The following is a 23,200-nucleotide window of genomic DNA, read 5'->3' on the forward strand; positions in this document are numbered from 1 at the left end:
TATATGCTCAGGCGGAACAAGAAGAAGACTATCTGCATTATAGAATGGCTACATCTACCGCACACCCCATCAAAGAACATTTATTCCATAATTGAATCCACATCAGACATTGTTATCAAAGGACGTTCACGAGCAATAGCTTTAAGCGGTTATGATGTTGCATCAATATATCTTCCTTTCTCACAGACTGAACAGCAGCATTTATTGATCACAAATGCTGCCGTGCAAATTGCTTTAGCTGATTTTATAGGTGTCATCATTTTTAACCCTCCAAAGGATGACCGTTTGACATTTCTGACACAAGTCACCTATGTTTTGGCTACCCCCTTGTCTCTCACACCTCTCCCCTCTGCACTGACCCTTTTCACGGATGGAACAAGAAGTAGGGGAGTAGTGACGTGGGAGGAGGGAGGAAAATGGAAATGTTTATTTACCCCTCCACAGTCTTCTGCTCAGTGAGCTGAGCTAGCAGCTGTGATTCTTGCCTTTCAATCCTTTCCTACTCAACCTTTCAATCTTATTGTGGATACTCAGTATGTATATCGCCTTTTTGCTATTTTACCAATATCTTATATAACTCCTTCCTTGGATTCTGACTTGTTTTCCTTGTTTCTTACCCTGCAGACCTTACTTCAGCACAGAGAGTTCCCTTATTATGTTGCACATCTTCGCTCCCACACATCGCACCCAGGGTATTTAGCAGAGGGCAATGCAAGAGCAGATGCGGCTTTGAGGGACATTTCTGCTTTTTCTCTCTTTTCTGATCCTATACTAGGTCATAACACCTTTCACCTTCCTGCGAAAGCATTGGCAAAGCATTTTTCTATTCCTTTGGCCCAAGCAAGGGATACAGTTTCCCAATGTGCTTCTTTTTCTAAATCTCAGCTGGCCATTCCTTTTGATGCTGTCAATCCTAGGGGCACGTCTGCATTGGCGTGTTGGCAGATGGATGTCACACACACACCTGTGTTGGCTCCACTCTCCAAGGTTCACCTCACGGTGGACACCCACTCTGGATTCATATGGGCTACGCCCATGAGGGAGGAAACAGCTCGGCATGTCATTCAGCACACTATCTGCTGTTTCTCAGTCATGGGTAAACCTGCGTGTATCAAAACTGATAATGGTCCAGCATATATTTCTAAAACATTTTCAGAATTTTGTATGTTGTGGAATGTGAAATTAACTCATGGCATACCCTTTAACTCCACAGGTCAAGCTATAGTGGAAAGAGCACACCTGACGTTCAAAACACTATTGCTTAAACAGCTTGGCGGCCGAAGCATACCAACAGCAGATATCCCTTCGGCTGTTCACCAAGTTCTTTTTGTACTTAACCATCCCTTTATATCCACATCTTAGGACCCATACCCCCGCTGAATTGCATTTTAGGAAGGAGGAGGCACTCCCCCGCCCCTTGGTGGTGTACCGACGTTTGCCTGATCCCTCGTGGCATGGACCAGTCCTGCTGTTCACGTGGGGACGAGGGTACGCAGCAGTGGACGTCGAGGACAAGCCTTTGTGGGTTCCAGCTCGATGCGTGTGGCCATGGCGAGCCTCTTTAACCGCGGATGCGTCTTCCTAACCAATTGCCTTGCCATCCTTTGCTGCACCGTTATACAAGGAGAAGCAGACGACCCAATACAGTTGAAACCACCATATTTCACCTCATCAGCTGGCAAGCAGTTGTCAGCTTCCTACTCTGGCTGGCAGCATCCATGGCTCAGCCACTTTCGAACTATAAGAACAGCATTGTTGAATAAGACTTTTAGGGTAGAAAATTATCATAAGATATGGAGGAATAATATTTTTGTACAAGATATGATTAAGTTTACCAGTTTATTGCATGCTTCTAAATGTTGGTTATGTATGCACATGCCCCCTTTTGCGAGTCATTCAGGCATAATGCTTCATGGTGTGTCTGTCAATGGATCTTTTCAATTTACTAATATTATATCCCCTAAGCAATCTTTTTGGCCTCCAGTACACTTGACCCTCAATGAGCCTGCCCCCATTTATTTTCAAATTAAGGAGGGGAAAGAATCATGGGGCATATATCCAAACTGTCAATATACATTGAAATTCACTTTTAATAGCTCTTGTTCTCTTACAGGAACATACAATGACCAATCTCAGTGCTATAGAAGTGACACCAGTGCATGGCTAATAAACTAGAAAGGAAGCCTACCATGTAGCTTGGAATCAGAATTCTTATATTCTTGGCTTCCGGATGGAAGTTGGCTTCAACATTATTGATTTTAGTGATCATTATAGTAGTTATTTGCATTATTTTGTGTTGCTGTATACAATGTATTCCTTCTTTAATTTCTGTATGTACTGCATGGTTCTCCAGTCCGCGGCCTGCTTCTGGTCTCACAAGAGTCGCCTATCGCTCTCGATATAACCGTATTGGTACTGATTAATTAAATAAAGAAAGAGGGCATGTGGGAGTCATAGCCACGGTAAAGGCTTGTAATATTGCAGGGTGTCCCCTGACCTCGGCTGACCAGCACTCTGAGCTTTACAATGTATTGGAATGCATTGACCTTATAAGGAGTTATGCCCCCCCCCTCTGGGCAGTGTAACCCTATATCGTTTGTGGGTGGGTTAAAGCCTTGACCGGATGTAGGCAACGCGAGACATTGGAATGCAGCCATGCGGCTGGAGAGGAACAAAGAGTAATAAAAGGACTGGAGGGAGAGGAGAAGTCTGAAATGAGCTGTCCTCCGTCTATGGAAATATCGCTGGCTTCTGTGTCTTTATTTTATGCTTAAAAAGCACCATTTGTAACGGCGGGCTCCGACATTTCACCTCTGTCATTGGCACTCTACCTTCATGGAGTTCAGTCCAGAAGGTGGCCTTCAGTAGCAATGGTGGACAATGTTGATAAAGTACAGGTAGTGCGCAACTTACACACGTTTAACATCTGTGATTTCAACTCTTCATGGTTGAAGGCCGGGCTGTTGAAATGTGTGCTGCACCGAAAGTGAACTGTTCCGGAAGCTGTGCTTACACCATCTTGGCACTCAAGATAGCTCTGCAATTAATTTGTGGTTGCTATAGCTAGGAGCTCACAGTTTAAGTAAAGTCTGCTGCAACTGGATTTCTTATGGACAGTGCCAAACCTGAATGTATTGGATTTGTGACCATTATGCTCATTTGCCTTCAGTGGCAGTAAAGCTCTGCTGGATGAAACACAATTGCCTCTGGTCTATAGTTTGGGAATCCTGCAACATGTTTAGGTTGTTACTCTGCCTTAGAAAGCACTGCAAATAACAAGGCCAGTGGAAGTGATGCTATTCCAGCTGAACTATTTAAAATTTTAAAAGGTGCTACACTCAATATGCCAGCAAGTTTGGAAAACTCAGCAGTAGCCAGAGGATTGGAGAAGACCAGTTTACATCCCAATCCCAAAGAAGGGCAGTGTCAAACAATGCTCCAACTACTGCACAATTGCACTCATTTCACACGCTAACCAGGTTATGCTTAAAATTCTACAAGGAAGGCTCATCAGTATGTGGACCGAGAACTCCCAGAAGTGCAAGCTAGATTTAGAAGAGGCAGAGGAACCAGAGACCAAATTGCAAGCATGCACTGGATTATGGAGAAAGCTAGAGAGTTCCAGAAAGACATCTACTTTTGCTTCATTGACTATGCAAAAGCCTTTGACTGTGTCAACCACAGCAAACTATGGCAAGTTCTTTAAGAAATGGGAGTGCCTGATCACCTCATCTGTCTCCTGAGAAATCTCTATGTGGGACAAGAAGCTACAGTTAGAACTGGATACGGAACAACTGATTGGTTCAAAATTGGGAAAGGAGTACGACAAGGCTGTATATTGTCTCCCTGCTTATTTAACTTATATGCAGAATTCATCATGCGAAAGGCTGGGCTGGATGAATCCCATGCCGGAATTAAGATTGCCAGAAGAAATATAAACAACCTCAGATATGCAGATGACACAACCTTGATGGCAGAAAGTGAGGAGGAATTAAAGAACCTTTTAATGAGGGTGAAAGAGGAGAGCGCAAAATATGGTCTGAAGCTCAACATCAAAAAAACGAAGATCATGGCCACTGGTCCCATCACCTCCTGGCAAATAGAAGGGGAAGAAATGGAGGCAGTGAGAGAATTTACTTTCTTGGGCTTCATGATCACTGCATATGGTGACATCAGCCACGAAATTAAAAGACGCCTGCTTCTTCGGAGAAAAGCAGTGACAAACCTAGACAGCATCTTAAAAAGTAGAGACAACACCTTGCCAACAAAGGTCCGTATAGTAAAAGCTATGATTTTCCCAGTAGTGATGTATGGAAGTGAGAGCTGGACCATAAAGAAGGCTGATCACTGAAGAATTGATGCTTTTTAATTATGGTGCTGGAGGAGACTCTTGAGAGTCCCATGGACTGCAAGAAGAACAAACCTATCCATTCTTAAGGAAATCAGCCCTGAGTGCTCACTGGAAGGACAGATCCTGAAGCTGAGGCTCCAATACTTTGGCCACCTCATGAGAAGAGAAGACTCCCTGGAAAAGACCCTGATGCTGGGAAAGATGGAGGGCACAAGGAGAAGGGGACGACAGAGGACGAGATGGTTGGATAGTGTTCTCGAAACTACCAGCATGAGTTTGACCAAACTTCGGGAGGCAGTGGAAGACAGAAGTGCCTGGTGTGCTCTGGTCCATGGGATCACGAAGAGTCTGACATGACTAAACAACAACAACAACAACTGCTAACTATACATTGGAATCTACTCTGGATCAATAGTGAGTAGAATTCCATGAGAAGTTAAACCATGGAACTCACTCCGTCAGCTCATAGATGTGCTGACCTTTAAAGGCCTAAACGGCCTCAGCCCTGTATACCTGAAGGAGTGGCTCTACCCTTGTTATTTAGTCCGGACACTGAGGTCCAGCTCCGAGGGCCTTCTAGCGGTTCCCTTACTGTGAGATTACAGGGAACTAGGCAGAGGGCCTTCTCGGTAGTGGTGCCCGCCCTGTGGAATGCCCTCCTATCAGATGTCAAACAAAGACATCGAAAGGCAGCCCTTCAGGTATTTTTTAATGTTCGGTGTTTATAATGCTTTTATATTTGCTGGAAGCTGCCCAGAGTGGCTGGGGCCACCCCATAGATGGGTGAGGTACAAATCAATTATCATCATCCTCTTCATCATCATCATCATTGGTTTGCTTGGTAATTACTGATTGCCACGAGGTACAAATCAATTATCATCATTATCTTCATCATCATCCTCATCATCATTTGTTTGCTTGGTAATTACTAATTGCCAGAGCTCTTTTTCTAGAAAAAGAGGTGCAGGAACTCCCACTTTTGGCAGACAACCCTAAGTTGTCCACAGCCTCCAACACAAAGCCACGAATGGCATGCCACTATACAGCTGCTTCTACGCAACAATGAGCTTTGTATCACGAATATAAAAACAAAAAATCCAGGATCAAAACAAAAACAACCCAATAACCCACCCCCCATTTAATTTTATTTTTAAAAGGGACAACCCAAAGCACAGATACCTGGGGTGTTTGTCTTGGTGAGGTCAAACAAAGCATATTGGGGAATAAATAATAGAATTATACTTATTCTTATCATTTTATAAAGGAAACGTGTCACTTTCAATGCATTTCAAGCAAAGTCAACTGTTCAGTGTTTTATGGAAAATGGGGCTCCGATCTGGCAGAGTAATCCGCCATGAACCACATACAATGCCTCTCTCATGAGCACAAAAAACAATGATATAGTTAGAAAGAAGACATCATGAAATATTTGCAAGACCAAAAGGCAGTTCCATTTTGAGAACAGGATTTGAGATGAAATTGAACAGCAAGCAAAATTTACTCTTATCAGATGCAGAGTACAAATCAAAAGAAGGAAGGGAGTACAAATGAATGGCTTATCCCATGCTACCTGAAAGATTCCCTCTATGAACCTGCCCAGGTGATCACCTTTTTTTAGTCCAGTCAACATCAGAGGCACAGTGGGTGGTGACACAAAGGAAAGCTTTTTCTGAGGCCGCTCCTGTGTTGCAGAATCCCCTCCCCGAAATGCTCTTAGACTGGTTTGCTCATTGTTATTCTTCTGCTGGCAGGCTTAGACCTTCTTGTTCCAAGAAGCCTTTGGAAACTAAGGAGCAGACAATGCTAACTGCCAGGCTGCTGTCAGGGCAAGTTATAATTTGATTGCTGGTTCTAAATGTGTTCTTTATGTACATTATTTTAATTATTGCTTATAACTAGCTTGTTTTTATTGCTTTGTATTTTATAATGTTTCTCATATGTTGGAAGCTTCCTTGAATCCCAGTTTGGGAGAAAGGCGGATAGGAATATGTTAAAGAAATAAATCGGTGGCATAACTAAGGGCATTTTAGCCAGGAACTTTGTCCGGAGTGAAGCCTTCAGAAGGCACCATAGCTGCTCTCAGCCTCCCACCTATTTTACTGTCTGGGCTTCTCTTCTGCCCTGTCCTCCCTTCCCAGGCACCCTCCCCTGCAACTCCTATTCACCCCCAAATATCCTGTTGGATATTTTGTTGCTTAAATTATGTTGGAAACCAATAAAAATTGTGTGTGTTTGTGTGTATTCAAATACCATATTACCTACTTTTTATGCCCTTCAAGAACAAACTTGTTGAGCTGTGTGTGTGTGTGTGTACATGTGCATGCAATCACACATGGGATGGTGCTGATCTGAGTCTTTGACCTGTGTGTGTGTGTGTGTGTGTGTGTGTGTACATGTGCATGCAATCACACATGGGATGGTGCTGATCTGAGTCTTTGACCTGGGTGAAAGAAATCCTTGTTTTGTCCCTGAATAAATAATGCATTGTTTGGTTTATATTATGTTAGCTCAGAGTAGGCAAGATGGCAGACAAATTTGTCTAGCCAGGTTCCACCATAACCAGCAACCTCTCCATCGATGCTTAGCTGGACAAGCATATTAGCAAGGCAATTATGGCAATGGCTCACCTCTCCAAAAGGGTATGGGAGAATATGATACTAACATCCAATACCAAGATGAAGGTCTACCAAGCTAATAATAATAATAATAATAATTATTATTATTATTTATTTATACCCCGCCCATCTGGCTGAGTTTCCCCAGCCACTCTGGGTGGCTCCCAATCAAGTGTTAAAAACAATAAAGCATTAAATATTAAAAAGTTCCCTAAACAGGGCTGCCTTCAGATGTCTTTTAAAAATAGGATAGTTGCTTATTTCCTTGACATCTGATGGGAGGGTGTTCCACAGGGCAGGCACCACTACCGAGAAGGCCCTGTGTCTGGTTCCCTGTAACCTCACTTCTAACAATGAGGGAACTGCCAGAAGTCCCTCGGTGCTGGATCTCAGTGTCCGGGCTGAATGATGGGCATGGAGACGCTCCTTCAGGTATACAGGACCGCTTGTGTGTTGAGCATGCTGCTTTATGGAAGTGAGTCAAGCAATGCCACAACACCTTCCACATGCACTGTCTCAGGAGGATTTGGGGTATCACATGGCAGGACAGAGTCCCAAACAAAGTTGTGAAGGTTGGCAACATCAACCCAGCCGTGTGATAATCCCTTGCAGACAACCACAGTGCCTGGAGACAGACAGTGCCTGGAGACAGACAGTCAGGTTATGTCCATAGCAGTGACCAGACGATCAATGTTCCCTGGGAGGAGCTCAGAGAGAAGAAACACCATGGTGTATCTACAGCAGCACAACCGGATGCCTCCATCTGCTCCAGATGCAACAAAACATGTCTCTCCTGCATTGGTCCCTACAGCCACAGCAGGCACTGTGACCTTCCAACAGTTTGACCTCACAATCAAAGGCACACTCTTCCATTGTCTCCCGAGACAGATGTATGCCAACAATTTGGTTTCTATTATGATAGCCCTACTCAGAGTAGACACACTGAAATTGGTGAGCATGACTAACTTAGGTACATTCATCTCAATAGGTCTACTTTGTGTTGGATTTAATGGGATACAACCATTTGTACTACACCATTTGTTTAGGGGTTTTTTTGGTGAGTGGCAGGGGGCTTTAGCCAACACCATTTCTTTAGAGATGTAATGTGGGCTCAACATTTCAGGAGAGGGTGGGACAAGACAATTTGTTTCCTTGTTCCTTTGCCTTATAAAGATTTGACAAATTCCACTACACTTTCCGCAATCTGAACTGCCGCCGGAAATGACAGATTCCCATAGCCAAAACAAACGGCCACCGCATGAAAGCCATTTGCAAGATGGACCCATTTTACAGACACACCATTGTCCTCTAACCGCTTCTTGTACAGAAGCCCGTCATCCCTAAGCACATCAAACTCACAGGTCAAAATGTATGTCTGTGGAAGCTTGCAGATGACAGCATCTTCAGCAAAAAGTGGTGAAAGCGTCAACTCCAATAGTTGTTTCATTTCTTCATACACCTTAGGTTTAAATTTACATATTTTGGGGTCTTGCGGTTTGTAGCCCCTGACTTTGAATTCTTCAGGAATGAGGTCTCCATTTACCCATTTCTGGTACTTCAGTCTGATATGCTCAGGAACATGGCAGCCTTCCAGGACATCATTCGCAAGGGAAGTATTCTTATTCAGGTAAAGGCATATATAATGGCCTATCAGCTGCCTGAACAAGATAGGCACCTGGCTGTTCTGCTGATAGGAAGGCAGGTTGAAGTCCATTCCCTGCAGTGCTGGATAAATCAACATCTGGGCATGAACCTTGGGGAGATCTTTTCTGTCCACCAGCAACTGGCAAAGCCAGGCGGCAAAACTGGCCCCACAGCTGTCCCCCCCAACAATAATACGGGAGGAGTCCACATGATAATCAGCAACATTCCTCATGAAGTAGACGAGGGCCCTGAGACATTCAATATACTGGTTTGGGTAAGGGTTCTCTGGACTAAGCCCATACCTGGAGAGAAGAAAAAGGGGTGTCATTGCTTCTTATCATATGTGCAGAAGAATTATTATACTGTTTTCAATTGGTGGTAAAGTTAAAGGGACCCCCGACCATTAGGTCCAGTCATGGCCGACTCTGGGGTTGCGGTGCTCATCTCGCTTTATTGGCCGAGGGAGCTGGCGTACAGCTTCCGGGTCATGTGGCCAGCATGTCTAAGCCACTTCTGGTGAACCAGAGCACGGAAATGCCGTTTACCTTCCCGCTGGAGTGGTACCTATTTATCTACTTGCACTTTGACGTCCTTTTGAACTGCTAGGTTGACAGGAGCAGGGACCGAGCAATGGGAGCTCACCCCATTGCAGGGATTCAAACAGCCAACCTTCTGATCGGCAAGTCCTAGGCTCAGTGGTTTACCCCACAGCGCCACCTGCATGCCTTTCAATTGGTGGTAGAGGTACTGAAATTAAAACTAGGGGCTGATCCTCCAAGAGCAGTGCAGCCATGGACATGGAGGTGATCTTGAGTACTCAGAAACATTTGGTCTCTCTTTTAAATAAACATCCTGGTTCAGAAAACATACCATGAACCCAGTAAAAGGGGGGGGGAGGTAAAGTACCCCTTAATGGTTAAGTCCAATCAAAGGCAACTGTGGGGTGTGGCACTCATCTCTGTTTTCAGGCCGAGGGAGCTGGCGTTTGTCCACAGACAGCCTTTGGGGTAATGTGTCCCACATGACTAAACTGCTTCTGGTGCAATGGAACACTATGACGGAAACCAGAAGGCACGGAAACGCCCTTTACCTTCCCGCCACAGTGGTACTTATTTATTTACTTTCACTGGTATGCTTTCAAACTGCTACGTTGGCAGGAACTGGGATAGAGCAACAGGAGCTCACTCTGTCAAGGGGATTCAAACTGCTGACCTTCTAATCAGCAAGCCCAAGAGGCTTAGTGGTTTGGACCACAGCACCACCCGCATCCCTAGTAAGGTCTGGCGAAGGCACACATGTTCCATTTTTAAGCTATGAAATAGCAAACCTTGGTGTGAGGAGGGAGATGCAGAAGGCTAGAGAGCGAGTTTGATGGTCACAGCTGGCTCTTACAAGGTAAGAGGTAAAACATGGAGAAAGGTTTTTCTCCCTCTCTTGTGATGCTAGAACTTGTAGACATTCAATGAAGCTGAATGTTGGAAGGGCTTTTCACGCAGTGCATAGTTAATCTATGGAGGCAGTGATGGCCACCATCTTGGATGGCTTTAAAAGAAGATTGCACAAATTAATAGAGGAGGGGGCTATTGAGGGCTACGCTGCAAGATGTCTCCGCTCTGCTTTCATAGTTGGACGTAGCAATGCTTCTGAATAGGACTTGCTGGAAGACCCATAGAAGGCCAGAGTGCTTTTATATCCTCAAATCCTTCTTGCTGGTTCCCACAGACATCTGATCGGCCACCTCACCAGAGTCAACCTACACATGAGGCTGGGTGAGATGGCTGCCTCAGGCGGCAACCCTGAAGGGGCAGCAAAGCCATTCCTGCATGCAGCTTTGCCGCTGGTCTTCCTTGTCTCCAGGGGGAATAGCAACAGATCTCTCTGGAATGCTTCCCCTATTGCTGAGAAGAGCAGGCGAGACTCCTTTAGCAGCTTGCATTCCCATCGCAGGTGCAGCAATGGATGTTTCACCACAGGTGCTGCAATGCATTGGGCTTTAAGAGCGTAATCAGGGAGCAATGGCAAGATGGAAATGGCACTTACCTAACAGCTACAACCACCACTCCACATTCCTTGGCAATATGCCGCAATAATCTCTCGTAGCCCTCTAAAAGTGAGACAGTTGCAATACATACAAGGTCAATCAAACCAACTATAGCCCCTTAAAGAGTTTTCAGAGAGATGCCCAGGTGATCTCCTAAAGTGAGGGGTAGGGGGATCTTCTATTCTCAGCCCAGGTCCTAGATTCCCTCTTAGGAAACTTTCTAGGAGGCAGCCCTGTTTAGGGAACTTTTTAATGACTCATGTTTTAATGTATGTTTAATCTTTGTTGGAAGCTGCCCAGAGTGCCATCATTAGAGGGCACAGGCTAAGGGTGGTGGGGAGGGCCTGATGCAAACATCCAACAACCAGACAAACAAACAAATTAGATGGAGCAATGGACAAAGATCTTACATTTGTACTGCTGTAGGCTAACTCTGGCTGGAATGTAGCCTACAGACCTAGAGGTCCGTGCAGATAGTCAAGCAGAAAGCTTCATCACAGTTCAGGACACTTAGGATCATGGAACTGTGCAGTTGGAAGGGACCATGAGTGTCATCTAGTCCAACCCACTGCAGGAATCTTTTGCCCAACATGGGACGTGAACCCGTGATCTTGAGCTTAAGAGTCTCATGCTCTACTGAGTGAGCTATCCCCGTATATTTGAGGAGAGCATGGAGCAGAGCAAGGGAAAGATGTGGCCTAAGGAGAAGGGGTGTGGGTTAGGGATAGGCAGTCAATAAGTAATATGCTTCTACAGAAGCAGGGCAGACAAGCAGAATATGCAGGGTGTGAATGAATCATAGAATCATGGAGCGGGAAGGGATCCCAGGGATCAACTAGTTCAACCCCCTGAAAAGCTGGAATCACAGCTAAAGAATCCCTGACAGACGGCCATCTAACCTCTGTTTAAAAACCTCCAGTGGAGAGAAAGAAAGAGTTGGACCTTAAGGGTAGGTCGCAACTTTTTCAGCACACCTCTGCAGCCCCCCCCCAACTGAAAAAACTAAATCACCCAAAAATGTCGCACAGCACTGATGGGGTTTCATTTTCGTTTTGACCTAAAAAGAACACTCTGTAATTTTGTTTGCTCAGTCGGCACCTAAAGAAGCCTTTTTTTCTTACCAGGACTTCCAAAGACACCAGACCCTCCATGAATATAAACAAAAGCTTTCCTTTTCCCAGTAGTTGTTTTCTTAGGCTGATAAACCCTGACCGGCACCTCGTCAAACTGCTGGTTCTGAATTAGAAGGGATGCATCCGGGGAGAGTGGGATTCCATTTGCTATAAGTCTCCAAAGATCCAAAACAGAGAACAGTCCCAGTTTCTTCCCAATTGCTCCCTGTTTTCAAAAAGAAAAAGAAAAAAAAAGATGTGAACTATTTGTTTGAGAAGGTCAGATGACTATAGAGTTGCAATAAATGGAACCGCCGCTGCTGCAACATCTACATGGAAAGTTGGGAGAGACTCTGGAAGGAAGACATCAAAATTACAGCATGTTATGATTTAACATGCAGGTGGCGCTGTGGGTTAAACCACAGAGCCTAGGACTTGCCGATCAGAAAGTTGGCGGTTCGAATCCCTGCGACAGGGTGAGCTCCCGTTGCTCAGTCCCTGCTCCTGCCAACCTAGCAGTTCAAAAGCACGTCAAAGTGCAAGTACATAAATAGGCAGGAAGGTAAATGGTGTTTCCGTGCGCTGCTCTGGTTCACCAGAAGTGGCTTAGTCATTCTGGCCACATGACCCGGAAGCTGTATGCCGGCTCCCTCGGCCAATAAAGCGAGATGAGCGCCGCAACTGCAGAGTCAGCCACGACTGGACCTAATGGTCAGGGGTCCCTTTACCTTTACCCTTCTATGATTTAGTGGGATACATACAGAGTATATGTAAAAGAACACTGTCAAAAAATCAATTGGTAGGTCTTGTTTGAGCTTTGGGGTGTAACTAGGTTAATTTTATAAAATAAATTTTATAGTAAGTCAAATAACATAGAGAAAGTAAAGTTTAAGTGCGTATTTAAGGAACTTAATTTGGGAACGCAAGGGGAAGACCGGAGGTCTTGTCAAATCTACAAAAGCAAATATCAGTTAAAGAATGAATAATTGTTTATTTGTACTTCTCATTTTGCTTGTAACATCTATTGCATATTTCCATTATAAAGTTTTCAACCAATAAAGCATAAAAAAGAGTTGCAATAAATGGAAAACTGAAACAAGCAGAATCCTGTTTGTGTTTTGCCATCAACTTGCCCTCCCTTTCATTTCCATTATACAAATCAAATTTGGGGAGCCAGTGGCAGGATTTCAACTCAGATCAGTTGCAGCCAGCATGGCTGAAGGTTGCAGATGATAGGGGTTGTACTAAACAGGTAAGGTGACAGGTAAGGACACAAGAAGACTAGCTTGCTGGTTCATCCGGTCCTCTATCTTGTACTGGAGAGTTGTAGTGGGACCACAATACGTGGTCAGAGGGAGAAGAGGGAGCAGAAGAGGTTGGGAGCTGGAGAGGTAACAGGGTTTGGTGAGCAGGAAGAGTCCAGAAGCAGAGGTAGAAGCAACAGCTACAAGAGAGGGAGGCGAAGCAGGCTGCTGAAGAAGACAGCGAGTCTTCTCCTCCTGCTGCAATCAGTTTCCTTCTCCCCTGGTTTCCCAGGACCAGAAGAGGTATGAAGGGAGCAGAGCAGAGACAGATAAGGCAATGGAGTCTCAGATTGCTTGAGAAGGACCTGGGTGGGGGAAGAGACTTAGGGATCTGTGGGAAGGCAGGGATCTTCAGTCCTCACAACAGCTTCATTGGGGCAAGAACTCCCCCTCTTTGGGGAAGAGTTGCTGTGCTCACTTGGCCTCCTGAGCTATTTTGCTTCTTTGAATAAAGAGGATTAACTTCACTGACACTAAGAATGAGCAAATGAGCTCAAAAATATGCATGAAGTTTTTTGAAAACATTTCTAAAAAGAACAAGCAAACATGCACCAGAAACTGAGGCAAAAGTAGAGTGAAGTTAAGATTGGAAAGGTAAGAACACAAAATTGACAGTTCCTCCCATTCCAGTTCAGACCAAGAGTACATCTAGTTCAACCCTACCCTGCTAATGTTCTCAAATAGTTAATAGGCACTGCTAGACTTTCCCTGACCCTGGAGGCTATAATACCATTCCGCAATAGGCTTAGGAGTGCAGGAATCTTTTGCCTAACATGGGGCTTGAACCTATAACTCTGAGATTAAGAGCTTCTGAGTACTCAGAATTAAGGAACACTTACCAGAGGGAACAAGGAGATGAATATAATATGACAAAGACGGAGCTTTAATGGCTGGTCAATTCCAGGAGGCAAGACAGCTTGGGCAAAGTGGATGACAGTGGAGACCAGAAACAAGGCTGGATAGATGCAAACTGTAACAAGAGCAGATGCTACAAACCTGCCAAAGGACATCCTTCCACTTTGCTGTGGACAAAGCAAATGCTGTGGTTATGGCAGCTCCTCCTGCCGTGTCAACCAGTTGTTTCTTTATGTAGGCGATGAAAGAGCTTCGACACATATTTGTCATAGGGCAAAAGGTCTGGTGGACAAATTATAATAGACAGTATCAGCCTGGCTCCACCTCTGCCCATGATGCAAAACACCCATATGACAACAAAGAGCTACTCATCAATAAATCAAAGGAGGTTGCAATGGGGAGCAAGTTAGATAGGAAAAATGGACTTCCTTTCTAAGAAAATTAATATTCCAAACTTTATTATTTATTAAATTTGCACTTATATGTTTATATAGAGAAATAGACAGAGTTATGAAGAGGGCAGGGATGGGGAACCTGTGGCCCTCCAGATGTTGCTGGACTACAACTCCCATCGCTTTTGGCCATGCTGGCTGGGGCTCATGGGAGCTGAAGTCCAAAATCATCTGCAGGGACACAGATATTGCTCATCCCTGCTTAGTCTAGAAGAGTGTTTCCCAGACTTGGGTCTCCAGCTGTTTTTGGGATACAATTCCCATCATCCTTGGTCACTGGTCTTGCTAGCTAGGGATGATGGAAGTTGTAGTCCAAAAACAGCTGGAGACCCAGGTTTGGGAAACACAGGTCTAGAAAGTGTGTGTCTCTCTGTATTTATACACGGACATCACCATTAGTGTGCAGGTTGCTTTATAGAAGACAAGAGAACAGATCCTTCTCATGAGGTCATTTCAGCATAATATTAGTCCTATTCAGAGTAGACCTAGTGAAGTCAAGTGAGATCTAAGGAGGAATTAGTAGGATCCTAACCTAAAAGGGACGCGGGTGGCACTGTGGGTAAAAGCCTCAGCGCCTAGGGCTTGCCGATCGAAAGGTCAGCGGTTCGAATCCCCGCGGCGGGGTGCGCTCCCGTTGTTCGGTCCCAGCGCCTGCCAACCTAGCAGTTCGAAAGCACCCTCGGGTGCAAGTAGATAAATAGGGACCGCTTACTAGCGGGAAGGTAAACGGCGTTTCTGTGTGTGGCTCTGGCTCGCTGGCCACGTGACCCGGAAGTGTCTCCGGACAGCGCTGGCCCCCGGCCTCTTGAGTGAGATGGGCGCACAACCCCAGAGTCTGTCAAGACTGGCCCGTACGGGCAGGGGTACCTTTACCTTTACTAACCTAAAATGGGCACTGTCGTGCTGTTTAGATCCATTCCAATCCAGCCTGGCCATAGAACTGAATTGGCCTTGGTCACCCTGATGCAGAGAGCGGGACTTCTGGAGTGCAACCTTGCTCCTGCTTCTTACTCTCTCATCAGCATTCAATATCATCGACCATGGTATCTTGCCTACGCAGGATGCACCCACCCTGAAGGAGCAGGTTCGCAGTTTGGGGTGCTTCTGCATCCAGCTCTGTCACTGGAAGCTCAGGTAGTCTCCGTGGCTAGAAGTGCCTTTGACCAAGTGTGGATGGTTTGACAGCTTCAGCCATTCCTGGACCTGTAAAGCCTTGCCACAGGAGTTCACACACTGGTTACATAAGGACCGGATAAGCTCCTGCATGCCCTGAACCCCAGCGTACCTGGCAACCAGTCTCACTGATGTACACAGTCCCAAGAGCACATGCTAGTGAGTGGTCCAGCAGTCTAACAGGTCCAGGTTCAATACAGCCAGCCACGTCAGGCCAGGTACCTGCCTCTGCAGCCAATTCAGGATCAGGGAACCTGGAGTTCAGTCCCCCAAAGCACAGTCCCATAGACCTTTTAGGCCTGAGAAAGAGGACGTCTCTGGGAAAATCTGGACGTATGGCAACCCCACACCACTTTGGGGGTGACATAATACCCAGTCTGCAATTGTTGAGTGTCGCAGCACCTACACTTTGGAACTCCTTGTCTATTGAGATTATAGGTGCCTTCACTGTACTATTTCTTCTTTAGACAAGCCTGCCTAGATGCTTAGGAAGTTGAGGTAATTTTAATCTGCTTTAGTATATTAACTATTGTATTTTAACCACGGCATTGTTTTAAAATATTTCGGGATTCCAAGATGGCGAACGGCACTTAGTCAGCGTGAGTGTGAGCTCCCTGATCTATCTTTTAAGATTATTTTAATGAGTATAGAAACCTTTTAACTTTTAACTTTAGTTTTTAGTTTCAGTTTTAAATTAGTTTTAAATTAGTAAGTAGGAGGACGCCTTTTTCTATCGGGGAGACAACCATTGACCTTGAAACTGGGGCGGTTGCATGAAGAGAGAAATGACTAAGCAACTATACAGCCCTGCTTGTGGGAGAGGAACTGGGAAACGTACCAGAGATTCCAGAGATATAGACGACACAGAGGAACTGAGATGCCTGCCTCTTGCTAAATAAACAAAAATTAGTGAATCTGAAAGTACAAAGGATATTTTTAATATTCCGGTTTCAAACTCTTTCACATTGCTAGCAGAGATGAATGACGAGGAAACCAGTGTGAAAGAACCTTTTGATAACCTGCCTACTAAACCTTCAAGCAATAATAATACTGGCATCCACTCGAATGTCTGCACTAGAGCCCATGAAAGCTGCATTGACGAGATACTTTTTGAACACTCGACTACTTTAGACCTGGTTGCTAGAACAGTGGACTATATCTTTAAATACATAAAAGACATCCGAGGATCCTTGGAGAAGATTATCTCGCTTGTATCCCTAACAGGTAAAGACAGTTCCCCTGATGTACCACCTGAGATGAAGCCCTTACAAATGCCCAGAGCACCCGTTTTACCTCATACCTCCTGTATAATTCCTCAGGCTGCTGGCAATCAGAAAAGTGAGCAAGGTGAGCAAAATAAGAAGGAACAACACTCTGCACCTCCTCACAAACTGCTGCTGCAAGCTACCAAAATCTGCCTAACGGTTTGCCCCTTTAGAGGCAAGGTGATAAACTGGCATTATAAGAGTGATATAAGGAGACACCTAGCGGAGCTTCTGAGGGTAACCCCTAGCTCTATTGACTTGAAGCGTACTGATCATATTAGCAGCAGACCTCAGAGGCAGAGAGTGCTGCTCTCCTTTAAAACCAAAAAGCTCCCTGCACTTATTATGTCCTCAAGAAGCCTTCTAATTAACTATGGAATCCTTGCTACAAGAGTCTTTACCAATACCAAGATCTGCCTCCTCTTACCAAACTGCTTGTTCAAAAAGAAAGCAGACAAGTCTGAGGGTCCGCCAATTGTCACGACCCCAACTCCCCAGGCCGCAGATCTAATCAACTGGATTGACGCCCCCCTGCCTCCACTGACAAAGGCTATACATCTGGAGAATTCTACAGAGCGTGAGTTACTTCTATCCTTCTCCCAATTGCCAAAACTGGAGCGAACAGAGATAACGGACAGATTGGACGAGTTGCTACTCTGTCTCCGTAACTCAGAGGATCATGCTCATGTAAATAAGATGAATTCCTCACCAATTGTAGATCAGTCTACAAAAGCCCAAGTGGTACCTGCTTTAACGACCTTTGATCTGCAACCTGGCTGTACACGGCCTCGGGAGGTCAAGCCCGGGCAGGATACAGTGGAAGATTCGACAACCCTCTGGTCAAACTCAGAAGCTGTGGCAAGACTGGATGCTCTTTTGGAGGCAAACCGAAAAGAATGCCTTCCACCTGCCTTACACTGCATGTTCCCTACAGCATCCGCAGATCCAAAAGGTCCACCCCCCTCAATCTTAGAGCATACTTTAAATGTAGAGTCTATGGACCTGTTGTTAAGTGATACTCCCGTGCACCAGAATCCATCCCTGCAGCTACCAATAATTAAGCCTCAATCCATGGCTGCTGCTGCGGTAAGTGGTGCTCGGAAATTGCCTGGTAAGCAAGCTACAATTACTTCCTTCTTCCAGCCTATTGCCCCCCCCTCGCTGCATGCATTCCCAGGTGGATTCTGCTGTGCTGGTTCCGCAAGGCCCAGCATGACTCAAAGGGGTGACCAGGAGATCACTTACTTTCTTATCCTGGAATGTAGCTGGCATTAAACCTAAGCTGATGGATCCATCCTTTGTCACCTACATAAAAGGCAGTCGTATTCTTTTGCTGCAAGAGACCTGGGCTTGTGAGGGCTTCTCCCTATCAGGGTATAAGGGCTTCTACCTGAATGCACAACAGAATTTACTATCACCTGGCAGACCACAAGGTGGGTTGGCTACCCTAGTTTCTTTGGCCTTAAACCTGCAGGTGGAACAAATCGACATCCAGTCGTCATCCATGCTGGGTGTAAAGCTACAAACAGCGGAGGAAGTGTTCATGGTGATTAATGTTTATTTGCACCCAATCTATAAGAAAAACCTGGTGGACCAAAGATGGAGGGGAATTCAACAGACTCTTGAAACTCTCCTAGAGAAATATCCTGAAGCCACCTTCCTAGTTGCAGGAGATTTCAATGGCCGATTGTCTCACTCTGATAAATCATTATTTGCTAAATATAATAAATATCCCTCACTACCCATTTTAACCTCAGACCTTTTACCCAGGAATTTTAAAGACAGTGTTGCTACATACGCAGGTTTTTAATGTAGACAAACTTTGATGGCTCTTAATTTTCACCTTCTAAACGGAGCTCTCAGTTCTGATTACCCTGCCGAATTTACTTTCTGGTCAGGCTCCCGAGCCTCTACCAGAGACTTTATTTGGACATCAGTAGACCTAATTCCCAAAATTTCCAACTTTAGGGTAGTAACGAGGCTGGAAAGTGACCATTTTCCATTAGAACTTTCTCTGATCCTGGATGGAGAATTGGCTACCTATTCCTGTGTGCCTATTACAAATAACCAGCTTCAGATGAGGCCCACTGCCTTAAAATGGACCGACAATATGGCTCAACGGATAAATGAACTCCTTTGGTCTGACCAATTGCAAGAGACAAGGGACTCCCTTATCCAGGCAGTTGAGCCACTGCCAATATATGATAATTTAGTAGAACTGCTAAAACCTTCGTTGGCTAAGACCCCGGCAATGAATAGTAACCATTTCTCTCATAAAAAGTGGTTTGACGAGGAATGTAGGCACTTCAAGAACAACCTATATAACGAATTCTTGGCATATAGGGCATCAAATGACCCCGCACCTAGCAGTCACCTTATGAACCTCAAGAGAAGGTATAAAGCACTATTAAAGGAACAGAAGCTTGCGGCAGAAAGAAATGATTGGAAGAACCTTCTAAAAGCTGCAGAAAATAGAAATCCCTCCTCCTTTTGGCACCAAATTTCCAAATACCTGGGTAGACCGTTGTCAAGGATAGAACCCCAAATTTCAGCTGACACCTGGGAAAGCTTCTTCTCCGATTTATATGCAGCTCACGCACCCAGCGGAGGAAGGTTAGATTTGGCCCCCTTGCCAGAGTGGGATCCTGTCACCTGCTCTGAAGTGGAAACACTTATAGGCCAATTTGAGGCGGGCAAGGCACCCGGAGACGATCTTATTTCCATAGATGTTATTAAAGCCAATAAGGATTGGTGGTGTCCACCCCTAGCAGCTCTTTTTACTTATATAAACAAAACAGCACAATTTCCTCCAAGCTGGAACTCTGCACTGATTGTGTTAATTCACAGACCCGGCCAATTTTAGACCAATTAGCCTGCTAAATGTTATCGGGAAGATCTATTCAAGATTTCTACTTAACAAATTAACGACCTGGATGGAAAGCAACAATATCATCGCAGAGGAACAGGCGGGTTTCCGCCCTGGAAGATCAACAACAGACCAAATCTTAATCCTAAATCACTTGGCCACCAAGTACGCTGGCAATGGCCTAAAAGCCCTCCACGTCGCCTTTATAGACTTTAAGCAGGCCTTTGATCTAATTCCCAGGAACCAGCTATGGACAAAATTGGCAGCGACATCTATCGACCGCCGCCTTCTCTTGCTGATTATTAATTTGCATACAAATACCCTCTTGAGGATTAGGATAGATAGTAAGGGGCTAGTCTCCAATCTGGTTGCCACCACTAGGGGGGTAAGACAGGGCTGTTTGCTTGCCCCTGCTCTGTTTAATTTCTATATTAATTCGCTAGTGGTGCATATGGCAAATGCTGATTTCCATCCACCAAAACTGGCAGGACGAGCCTTAAATGTCCTACTGTATGCGGACGATGCCGCCCTATTAGCTACCTCCTCCATCGGATTAAGGAGGATGCTTCGAGCTCTTCCTGAATATGAGACCCAACACGAGCTCCAATTAAATTATGCCAAGACCAAAATAATGGTCTTTGCTGCTCGACCGAAACCTAATTTATGGTCAATCAATGGTATTCCTTTAGAGCAGGTAAGTTGCTTCAAGTACCTGGGTCAGGTTGTAAGATCAAATAGGTCCTTCCTGGCGCACAGAGAATACATAGCCTCGAACGCATCCAAAGCAGCCCTGGTGATTAGAACCCTGTACTCCAAGAAACAGGCACAAACTGTCAATGTTGCCTTACGACTCTTTAAAATGAAAGTCCTCCCTCTTCTGCTGGTGGGCATTGCCTTGGGCTCACGTAGGGACTTTGAAAAATTGGAATCTATCCAAACCCAATTCCTCAGGGCCATACTCAGGATCCCCCCCTCCGTGGCAGGTGCGATCATGAGACTGGAAACCGGTTGCCAAGCCTTTAGGTATGTGGCCCTGAAAGCGAAGTTATGGCTATGGCTCAAGCTCTGTTTCAGACCGGTGGGTTTGGCCCCCTTGATTCTGAGGGATAACTTTAAATCTCCATGGGAAGGGGAGATAGTGGAGGAAGTGCAGAAGTGCGGGTTGTCCTCCCTTTATATAGAGTCCATGACGTATAGCCACGCAAAGGCGGTGATCGCGCAAAGATTAAGGGATATTGCCAGACAGGAGGACATAGCCCGTGTGAAACCTGGGTTGTTTCTGGGGGAGCAGTTGTATCGGGCTGCTCCAGCTCGCTACCTGGCGGATATCCACTACGTGGAATACCGCAGACTATTTACTGCGGCTAGGCTGAATGTTCTTGACTCGGCGGTCCTGAAGGGAAGATATGGAGGAGTCCCGTATGACCAGAGATTATGCCACTGTGCATTGGGTGAGGTAGAATCCACAGAGCACATTTTATTGAGCTGTCCCTTCTACAACGATTTAAGACAGTATCTTATAACTCCATACTTACCCCAGGTCAGTTCCCGACAAAGAGGAAAGCAGAAATCTGCTAAATAAGTCTTCTGGGAAAACAACCTTGTCAGTGGCTAAATTTCTTTTCCAGGCACTCAAGTGTCGGAAACGTATAACTGAATGCTTTGACGTGGGTTATCTGTGAGAGGTCTAGTACTGTGGCCCTACCTTACTTATGTACCCCCTATGATGTTATAGTTTTTAATTATTGTGCAATGTTTTAACTCTGACTATTGGTCGAATAAAGAAATTGATGATGATGATGATGAAATATTAGGTACCCCCCTCCACGCCTTGATTTTCTTCTTTTATCTTTTTGCAAACTGCTTTGAGGTTGGTGTGTGTGTTTAAAACACAACAATATAAGCATTTTCTGAAACAAATGATAAATAAATACTGCCTGTGTGGCAGTGTTTGTTGTTTACAAAAGAAAGTAATAATAGTAGACCTGTGCTAGTGAGCTAATGGATTCTCCATAGAATGTAGGACAAGTCAGATCAAAGGAGCATTTCTGTAGTATTAGAGCAGTTGGCTTATTTCTCCTAACTACAACCTGCCTCTGGATGTGGAATGACCAGGTGATGAGTCCTGTCCACCCACCACATAATTGCCATGACAAAGAGCAGGCTCTGTTGGTGGCATGTTCCTTGGCTCAACAGTGCCAGGAATGGAGCCCACCTGATATAGCTACAGCATAACGTTTGATAGAGCTGGCTGTAAACATTCAGAAACATCCAAGAAAACTGGATGTTGGAAAATACTGTCTGGATAAAACATTTCCTTCTTCATGCTGTGCTTAGTTATGTCAGTTTGCATGTCTTAGTACAGAAAGTATTGATCTGATGTGTAGAGATCTTTCCTATTCTAATTAATTCAAGAGGGTTCTAGAAGCTTCTGGAAGCTTCTCTGTGTGAAAGAAGCAGGCAGAAGGTTCGTGATGTTTGGGTTATTCCTTCAGAGAAGCTGAGTACAGCTGGCTTAAACTGGTTCCCTTATCTCTTTCTGTCAAGGTCATGCTGACTGTAAAAGGAAGGCCAGAAGGAGCCTGGGTCTCACTTTCTCATTCTATCTCTTTTCCTTCTGGTGTGGCGTTCTGTACATAGTACGCTTAGTGTTAGGGTTTAGACTTATTATAAGTTATTGTAAGTTTAAGTAAAGTCTGCTGCAACTGGATTTCTTATGGACAGTGCCAATCCTGAATGTATTGGATTTGTGACCATTATGCTCATTTGCCTTCAGTGGGAGTAAAGCTCTCCTGGATGAAATGCAATTGCCTCTGGTCTATAGTTTGGGAATCCATTAACATGGTTAGGCTCTGCTAACTATACATTGGAATCTACTCTGGATCAATATTGAGTAGAATTCCACAAGAGGTTAAATCATGGAACTCGCTCCCTCAGGAGGCAAGGATAGCTGTAAAAGAGAATTAGGCAAATCCATGGAGGAGAAGACTAACAACTGCTACTAGACACATTGGCTGTGCTTTGCCTCCATAGCTGGCGTCAGCAATGGCCTGAATGCTAGCTGCTGGAAGCCACAAGAAGGGAGACTGCTTTTGGACTACAATTTCCATCATCCTTGACCACTGGTGCTGCTAGCTAGGGAGGGTGGGAGTTGTAGTCCAACAACAGCTGGAGACCCAAGTCTGGGAAACTGTGGTGTATCTCCTACCTGAAGATGCTGGGGATCGAACCTGGGACCTTCTATATACAAAGCAGATGTTCTGCAACTGTACTACTGCCCTCCCCCTGAACGGTACGTGTGAAGACTAATATCATGCTCCCATTAGATGACAAGAAGTCCTAGATTGCAAAACACACCAAGCCATGTCATTATCAGGCCAAACAGTCTTAGAAAGGTGTTGTATTTGCATATGTGCCTATCAGTTCTTAATTAATGAGGCCATGTATAAACCAAGCCAAGGATGAATTACAGTCCTATGAACATGTCCTCTCTCAAAAGCCACAAGGAGTTCAAGCGCGTTC

At 45.0% G+C, this 23,200-nt stretch overlaps 1 protein-coding gene across 2 annotated transcripts; it reads right to left on the reverse strand.

Annotated features, from left to right (window-relative positions):
- Window positions 1-8,103: 8,103 nt before the first annotated feature.
- On the reverse strand, window positions 8,104-14,186 carry LOC309536260 (arylacetamide deacetylase-like 4). 2 transcript variants are annotated; one of them, XM_082230296.1, is made up of 4 exons: window positions 14,064-14,186; window positions 11,773-11,989; window positions 10,651-10,714; window positions 8,104-8,912 (listed from the first exon to the last, which is right to left on the reverse strand). In XM_082230296.1, exons 1-4 carry the CDS (start codon window positions 14,181-14,183, stop codon window positions 8,132-8,134), a joined length of 1,182 nt encoding a protein of 393 aa, XP_082086422.1. In that variant the 5' UTR covers window positions 14,184-14,186; the 3' UTR covers window positions 8,104-8,131. The 2 variants fall into 2 exon arrangements, with proteins under 2 accessions (XP_082086422.1, XP_082086421.1); XM_082230295.1 differs by having other exon boundaries at window positions 13,907-14,098.
- Between the last annotated feature and the right edge of the window lie 9,014 nt (window positions 14,187-23,200).

The sequence above is a fragment of the Podarcis vaucheri genome, assembly GCF_965113315.1.
Source record: "Podarcis vaucheri genome assembly, chromosome: 7".
Lineage (NCBI taxonomy): Eukaryota > Metazoa > Chordata > Lepidosauria > Squamata > Lacertidae > Podarcis > Podarcis vaucheri.

Excerpts from the sequence above, each read along its gene's own strand:
- LOC309536260 (XM_082230295.1), bottom strand. The coding sequence starts at position 14,077 with ATGTCCTTTGGCAGGTTTGTAGCATCTGCTCTTGTTACAGTTTGCATC. Across the intron at positions 10,715-11,772 it reads TGGTGTCTTTGGAAGTCCTG|AGGGCTACGAGAGATTATTG; the intron begins GTAAGAAAAAAA and ends TCTCACTTTTAG. Across the intron at positions 8,913-10,650 it reads GTGGTGGTTGTAGCTGTTAG|GTATGGGCTTAGTCCAGAGA; the intron begins GTAAGTGCCATT and ends TCTTCTCTCCAG.